This window comes from Manis pentadactyla, chromosome 13 (genome assembly GCF_030020395.1).
Source record: "Manis pentadactyla isolate mManPen7 chromosome 13, mManPen7.hap1, whole genome shotgun sequence".
Taxonomy (NCBI): domain Eukaryota; kingdom Metazoa; phylum Chordata; class Mammalia; order Pholidota; family Manidae; genus Manis; species Manis pentadactyla.
This window is the reverse complement of record NC_080031.1, coordinates 47,821,627-47,830,423: the sequence shown is the minus strand read 5'-3', so window position 1 is coordinate 47,830,423 and position 8,797 is coordinate 47,821,627. Positions and strand designations below refer to the sequence as shown.

At 37.1% G+C, this 8,797-nt stretch overlaps 2 protein-coding genes across 2 annotated transcripts; one reads left to right on the top strand and one right to left on the bottom strand.

Annotated features, from left to right (window-relative positions):
• The first annotated feature begins 126 nt into the window (after positions 1-126).
• LOC118935000 (olfactory receptor 2G3-like) lies at positions 127-1,053 on the top strand. The gene has a single exon (XM_057490445.1). It carries the CDS (start codon positions 127-129, stop codon positions 1,051-1,053), a length of 927 nt encoding a protein of 308 aa, XP_057346428.1.
• A 6,204-nt stretch (positions 1,054-7,257) lies between these two features.
• Positions 7,258-8,109, bottom strand: LOC118934999 (olfactory receptor 49-like). Its single transcript, XM_036931013.2, has one exon. The coding sequence runs from the start codon at positions 8,107-8,109 to the stop codon at positions 7,258-7,260; it is 852 nt and encodes a 283-aa protein (XP_036786908.1).
• Positions 8,110-8,797: the final 688 nt, after the last annotated feature.

The following is an 8,797-nucleotide window of genomic DNA, read 5'->3' as shown; positions in this document are numbered from 1 at the left end:
CAAGATAGACCCCTGTGGACAGTGTCTATTAGACCTGGATAGACGTATCACTTTGGTTTCCTATCTGTTGCCTCATATAGCTGTACCCTGACATCATATCTGAATAAAACTACAGGCACAATAGAAATGTCTAATCACACAAGACTGACTCATTTCATCCTGAGAGGCTTTGCAGAGGCCCCTGAGTTGAAATCTGTGGTCATCTTCTTCTTCTCATTTGTCTACCTGTTCGGCCTCCTGGGGAACATCTCCATCATCACAGCTGTGATCAGGGAAAGCCGCCTCCACTCACCCATGTACTTCTTCCTAAAGAACCTGTCTTTTCTGGACATGTGCTACACCTCAGTCACCATCCCCAAGGCTCTGGTTACCTCCTTCAGGGGGTCTGGGGTCATTTCCTACCTGGAGTGTGTAGCTCAGCTTTATGTGTTTATTACACTATCTTCTACTGAGTGTTTTCTGCTCACAGCCATGGCCTATGACCGCTGCACAGCCATCCACCGACCCCTGGTCTATGGGGCCCTGATGACCCAGAAACTTTGCTCTCAACTGGTTGCAGTGGCCTGGCTGAGTGGGGCCATGTACTCAGCCTTCCACACCCTCAACACCTTCTCGCTGCCCTTCTGTGGGCCCGTCATTGAGCATTTCTTCTGTGACATCCCTCCAGTCATGAGACTCTCCTGCACCGATTACCACCTCAGTGAGAAAGTGGGCTTTGCTGTGAGCAGCTGTGTTGTCATGAGCTCCTTCGCCCTCACCCTCCTCTCCTATGTTCCAATCATCTCCACCATAGCCCAGATCCCCTCCGTGGATGGCAGGTGGAAGGCCTTCTCCACCTGCTCCTCTCACCTGACCACAGTTGTTCTGTTCTACGGAACCGGGAGCTTCATGTACTTGAGGCCTGCTTCCCGTTACTCCCCAACCCAGGGTCGTGTGGCATCTATTTTTTATTCCATTCTCACACCTACTTTGAATCCTGTTATCTATTGTCTCAGGAACAATGATATGAAGGTCGCCCTACAGAAACTGTATTGTGCAAAGAAGAAAAACTAAGTCCTCAAAAGCTACAATTTGAAGATCTTTAAAAGTTCTTGATGGGTTATTGAAGGCAAATGTCACCTAACACCTCATTTTCCTTTTCCCTCCCCTTGTGTTTTCTACCGGTGATCTGGCCAATGAGAACACATCTGCCCACACTGACACAAAGTTGTAGCTCACCTCTCACATGCTTCTTACCAGCTTTGCCGATCTCTTATAACTCAACACCACATTAATTTTTGTATTTTTCCAGGTTTTACCATAAGAACCTTGTTTAACAAATTATTTTTCTATTTAGTACATCTGAAAGAATTCATGTATTTCCTGGGCTTTTATATATCTTTCTAGTGTTTATCATCCTCTTCATGAAATGAGTCCTACTCTTGAATTTCCAGCTCTTGACCTCATTCACCTGAACATCCATAAAATACTTCACTTTTCCCATTTCTAAAATCTACTTAATCCTTTCTTCTACCATCAAACAGCTTCTTTATCATTCCTAGTTCAGCTATTTGTACCATCTTCTGTTCAGTTTTCTAAGCTAAATTTTCTAAAGTCATTCTCATTTCACCTTTGTTATTTGTCTTTTCTAACATAACTGATCTCCGGGTTCTGAATCTTTATAAGTATATCATTGATTCATTGTGTGCTTTCTGCCTCTTTCTTAGTCTACGATTTCATGACCTCTTTCTGGAATCAAACATGCTTATTTAATTCAGTAGTTTTCCAAGTTTACATATTTTTTAAAGGAAGAACTCTATTCAAACATTTCACCTGGCAGCCATTGTTCAAATTTCTCACAGTCCCTGGTACCCTTTCAAATATTATTCTGATTCAATTTCCCAGTATCTCTGCTCTCCAAATTCTTGCCAGTGAAGAAACAGTTTATCTTACCAATATATCTATCTTTATATACTCTTATAATATGAAAATCCTAGAGTGACTCCTGCCATTCTCCAAGTCAAGGTTTGCATGATTTGCATTACATCATCTGAAACCCATTTATATGTGCTCTCACCCTCAGTTACTTTCTCAAACCTATTCAACCTTTAAGGCATTCAAGACCTTTTCTCATTTTCATGGTCTATAACAAATACTATTTGGAACACACCATTGTCTGCAGGGTTCAAATGTTATAAGGGGGCTTATCTGCAATAATCAGCAGTTAGCCCGATTTTCAGGTGTAACTTTACCTTATCGTGTGAATTTACCATATCATGTGGAATAGATTTTTGTACATTGAAATATTGCAAAATGTGACCAATCAGGATCCTCATCCAAATGTCCTGCTAACCCATTGCTACATTTATGTGGCTTGGTGTTTTCATCTGTGTAAATACTTTACATCTTTACCTCTATTTGTAGGTTCTCCATAACATGGTCAGACTACATAGACATTTTTAGTTTCTTCCACTTACAGAAACCATCTTGTGTACTATTTATGTTAACACTCAAGCTGCCTCTCTAGCAAGACTTCATTTTTGTGTTCCTCATCTCAAAATCCTTCTTTTGTGCCCTGCATGCATTCAATATCCATCAAGACTCCACTCATTTATATGGTCTGGCACAATGATTTTCTCTACAATCCTGTGGTCAGTGCCATGCCTAATCTAATCTCTTATCTAATTCTACTGAGGATAAAATCCCTCAGGGTATTTAAATCCTAGAGACCCACTCTTATAATCAGGCAGACTTGCAATACCTCTCTTTTCTTCTTTCTGATTATGGTAATTTTCCTGATTTTGTATTTCTTATTTATGATTGTATTTTTATATTCCTAAGGCTACAGCAAATTTTCTTTCCTATAACTGAATATTACTTTGATAACTTTTGGAGGGGTGGCTCTGTATGCACCCCTGAAACCTTTTTTTTAAATATTGAGAATACTCTAAATCTCCAACTATATGTCATCCTACCTGCCTGTTTAAACTTTAGAAAAAATAAAAAAGACACACTTTGAATTTCTTTGAGGCACACAAGTAAAAGAAAAACTTATGAAAAAAGTAAACAAAAACTGGATCCCCACCCAGTTCATGGTTTCTTTTGTTGTGCAGAAGTTTTAAGTTTAACATAGTCCTACTTGCCAACTTTTACTATTGTTATTTGTTTTCTCAGAATTATGTTATAAAGCTCACTTCCAGACAAATGTCATGGAATTTCATCCCTATAATTGTATGATATCAGGTCATAAGTGTTTGATTCATTTTGTGCTAATTTTTGTGAGTAGTACGAGGTAGATGTCCAATATCATTCTGCATGTGTTTCTCCAGTTTTTCCAGGACTACTTGTTGAGAAGACTCTCTTTTCCCCATTGGGTATTCCCCCTTGTCTATTAGTTGACTATAAATACCTAGATTTCATTCTGGGCTCTCTCTTCTGTTTACATATCTATTTTTGTGCCAGTATCATATGTTTTTATTACTATGACTTTATAGTATAGTTTGAATCCAGGAAGTATAGCACTTCTGGCTTTGTTCTTTTCATCAGGATTGACTTGGCTATTTGTGGCTTTTTGTGGTTCTACACAAATTTAGGGATTATTTATTCTATTTCTGTGAATAATGCTTTTGGTATTTTTATGGTGATTATGTTTCTTCTGATCCATGAACACCGGATATATTTTTCATTTGTGTCTTCTTCAATTTCTTTCAGTAAAATCTTATAATTTTTAATGTACAGATTTCTCACTTCCTTAATTTACTGCAAACTACTTGTTATTGATGTTATTTTGAATGGGATAGTTTTATTTCTTCTTAAGTTCTTTCATCACTAGTGAAAAGGAATCTAACTTATTTCTGTATGTTGATTTTTCTATCCTGTCATACTGCTGAAATAATTGATTAATCCCAATAGTTGTAGATTGACTCTGTAATTTTCTCTATATAAGATCATCTCATTAGCCAATAGCAATAATTTTACTTTTCCTTTCTGATCCAGATATTTTTTTTTATTTTTTGTCTTGCCTAATTGCTTTGATTAGGACTTTTGGTACTATAATGATTAGGAGTGGTTAGAGCTGGCATTCTTATCTTGTTCCTCATTTTATAGGAAATGCTATAAAATATTCTTCACTGTTACCTGTGCAGAATTTGCTACATATGACCTTTGTTATTTTGAGGTTCCTTCTATACAAAATCAGGTAAGAGTTTTACACAAAAGTATGATTTTTTGTCAAATTTTTTTCTGCATCTGCTGAGGTGATAATGTGATTTTTTACCTTTCATTAATGTAATGTATTATTGTTTTATGCTGAACCAGCCTTTTCACCCAACTTGTTCATGAGATATAATCTTTGTAATGTGTCCTTGAGTTTGGCTTGCTAATGATGTGATGAGAATTTCTGCAAGTATGTTCATCAGGGATATTGGTCTGCAGTTTTCTTTTCTCATAGTGTCCTCTTCTGCTTTTGGTATCAAAGAAACACTAAACTCAGAATGAGTTGCGTTTCCCCCTCAATATTTTTAATTAAAAAATTAAAACATATAAGACAAATAATGAAGAAGGAAATTGAATTAGTAATCAAAATATCCCAACAAAGTGAAACCCAGACCAGAAGGCTTCACAGGTGAATTCTTCCAGATATTAAAGAATTAACGCCAGTCCCTTGCAAATGTCCCAAAACTTGAAGAGGAAGGAATATCTGTAAATGTGTTTTATGAGATCATCATTATCCTCACATTAAAGCCAAACAAATATATCACAGGCCTATATCCCTTATGAACATAGATGCAAAAATCCTGAAAAAATTCTAGCAAATCTAATTCAATAGTATCTTAAAAAGATCATACACCATGATCAAGTGGTATTTACAGCTCTTATTCAAAGATGGTTCAATACATGCAAATCAATAAATGTGACACTAACAGAATGAATAATAAAAATCATAGATGCAAAAAAAGCATTTGAAAAATTCAACACAATTTCATGATAAAAACATTCAAACTGAAGAAATTGAACATATGAACACATCATAATGAGTAATCAAGGAGATTCAAATGAAAAGCTAATTTAAGTAACCAGTGTTTCAAGCAATATTACAAAGCACATATAAAATGATTATATTAAATTTTAATTAATTAAATAATTAAAAATACATATTGATTGCTCAGCATTTGATCACCTTATTAATTAGCAAGTATATATTGACCACTTAGAATTCATTCATTCATTCAGTGCTGATTCAATCAATACCTATCTACAACTAACTAACTATTCTCAGTCACTGTTATAGATATTAGGGGTAGAATAATGAATAAAAAGGACAAGAAATCTTTTCTCTGTTATGATTTATCTCATACGCAATGAAGTCAGCACATACTTAGCATGTGATGTCAGAACACATCTAGAATGTAGAACACATTTAGTCAGCAATGGAAAAACAAAAATGAATAATACAGTCATCTTAAATATCATCTTAAATGTCCTCTGGGAAAGATATTTTATGACCAAATTTCAATAATGGGATGTGTGTCAAAAAATTAGAGGGCACACAAGTTAGTGCTGAACTCCAAGAATGTGCATTACCGCAGAGGTCTGTCTTACTGGAGGCTCACTGAGGGGAAAGAGGAGAAACTGCTGCCAGGCAGCCTGTATCTTTTCTATCATCAGGCTGACCTGTATCTTTTCTGATCATCAACCTCAACATCTGCTGTGAAGCTGCTTTTCCTCAGAGTCCCTGCTGACTCATATACAGACCCCAATTATATTTCCTGGTACATAGGAAAAAAATAATATCAATGGATATGTTTGGAAGAATCATTCTACAGGTTCTTCCACTACCCAGTAGCACCCTGAGCACTGCGGATGGCTCCAGAAATGCCCTGGGAGTCTAGATAGGAGAAGAGAAGGTGCTGAAAAGAGACAGGCACATTGAAAATATTATTACTAATGTTGATTTTGCTAGAGAATGAGAGTCAAGATGTGTACTTGAACATATAGAGGGTGTACCAAGTTGGAAATGAGAACTGATAGATTGGAAATAAGCTGTAAATAACTGCCAAATTAAGTGCAGATGACCCTAGGTCTTTACGCCCTGTTTTCTATAACTGCAGCCAAGGCATGCAGAAAGCATTGGAAGAGACTGATTATATCAAAGATGGGATGGCGTCTTCATGATGTTTGTATTTCAGTAAACATTCTATCCAACAGTATCATTTGGAAATCATGTTTCTTAAAAGAATTTAGCTATCGTCAGATAAATAATGCATGTAACAGGAATGGATATTCATTCATGCTCAAATGAATACTTCCTTGGGTCAATTTCCTCACTCACATTTAATCAAGATTTTTGATTGCTCACTCAAATGTAATCTCTCTCTATCATCGTGAGATTTCCAAGTAAATTACTTGATTTTAAGAAAAAATCTCATTATGTAAAAATATATGTGGTCTTAAGGTGAGCAACTGAAGTCATTCCAGTGGCTCTGAAAGGCGACATGGATAAACTTCTATGACAGCGTCAAGCTGGCTGTCCTTTCTCGGACGTTCCTTGGGACCTGTAAGCTCTGATGGATTCCACTGCCGCAGGAGGACAGGCCTCAGCACCCGTGGCACAGAAATAGGAGCATAACTGTTGCGGACTGTAACTTATGCAGAGGTTTGAGAAGATGAATTTATAAATTAAAATTTAAATATCTCATGGGGTAATTTTATTGGTAACATTTCAAAAATCATCTCAAAAGAAATTTATCTTTACTTCACAATAAGGAACTCTATATTAGATTCAGCAATATATTGATACTGATAGAGAAAAAAATTATCAGCGAATTAGGTATGGAAGGTGAAATGTACCTCAAACAGAGCTCTCAAGATTTCAGAGCAGTGGGTTTGCAGGAATTTGGTTTTGGAATCACTGAATGCCCAGGAAAGTGGGAGTATGAGGGGAGGGCTGGTTTATGTACATATGTGTATATGTAAGCATACATGTAAAAGTGTACCAATGTACTTTTTTGTCTACTGAATCTCTACAAAGATTTTAAGACTCTATGTGAACACTGTACCTAGATAAGGAAATACTGATTTAGAATATACATAAAATACACATTTAGAATCATACATTCACATGTGTTTCTCCCTTATGTAAGAATTTGAACATTTAAATAATTGCATAAATAACAATGACTTTGTTAGGCATGCAACATGACTGATGTCTGAAAATATCATTTTTGTAGCATACCTGCATATTTACTGAAGGCATCTCTCTGGGATTCTTTGACTTTCTCATTTTGGAGACTGTAGATGAAAGGATTCAGCATTAGTGTTACAATGGTGTTCAGCACTGTGGCAAATGTGTTGATGTTCATTGCACTGCCCTTTTTTGGATAAACAGAGGAAAATGGAGCTTCCATAGTAAAGTGTAACCATGGTGATGTGTGAAACACAGGTGGAGAAAGCCTTCTGGCATCCCTCGGAAGAGGGGATTCTAAGGATGGTAATGACAATGTACGTGTAAGACACTTCTGTCAGGAGCAAGGATCCCAGGAGCAACAGGACAGAGGAAATAAAGTCTTCCAGCACAGCCAGGGAGGTATCTGCACAGACCAGCTTTAGCACAGGGGCGCTGTCACAGAAGAAGTGGTTGATTACATTTGGCCCACAAAAGGGCAGAGGGGCAGTTAAGATGGATGATGCCAAGATTGACAGAAAGGCACCCACGTAGGATCCCAGAAGCAGCAATATGCACGTCTGCTTGTTCATGATCATCGCATACCTCAGGGGGTTACAGATGACGACGTATCGATCGAAGGACATGACGGCCAGGATGAAGAATTCTGTAGATCCCAGGAGGAAGTAGAAGAAAGACTGAGACATCCTGCAAAGGATATTGCTCTGGTGAGGGAAAACATGTTGGCCAGCATCTTTGGCAACTTCCAGGAAAAGAAAGATTGGTGACAAAGAAATACATGGTGACAAAGAATGCAGACGGTAGTACCCACACACCGACAGGACAATCATGCTGTTTCCAATCATGTACATGAGCAGGAATGCAGAGAAAAGAATTTCTACTTCTGTCTCATTCTTAAATCTGGGAAGAATGAACTTGGTGACTAGGGACTTGTTTCTGTGATCCATAATGTCCCCACTTCCACCTGGCATAATAAAAAAGATTTTTAGGGTTCATCTTTGCATCTTAGCCTTGGAAGTACCCTACCTGTAGCAAATAAGTGCCTTTTATGGTGGGGATGATAATGATAACAAATTATTATTTTTGTTGTATGTACCGAGAAAACAGGAATATTGTAGGAGAGGAAACTTTTACTTACTGGCTATGCTGATAGCTGGAGAATCTATATTGTACTACAAAGCTGATCAAACTGAAGGCAAAAATAAAAGTTTGCATCTGGGAGCAATTTCAGTTCCCATATTAAAAGACACATAGAATTTATAAGACACATGCAAGTTTGATGCTGACAGATGTTAGAAGGGCTACTTTTAGATAAGGGTGAATTTTATTGCTGCTTTTCAGTAGGTGTGATGGAAGCTTATGGTAGAGGCCAGCTGGACCGTCTGTCACAGACAGTCAGTGTTGGAAACAAGGTCTGTGTTTTCTAATTAGGTTTTGCTGTTTTTTTCTGACCCAAAATATTTGTTAATTTTTTTCCCACTTTTATTCTTATATATTTACTGTATAATGAGGAAGCAAGTAAGGACAGATACATTTCTGACTTAGGCATTTAATCATTTTATGATATGGGTAAGAGATACAGCTTGGATCAAAGTTGGAGCTTGCACCATGATTCTTTACAATGCCCACAGTAAC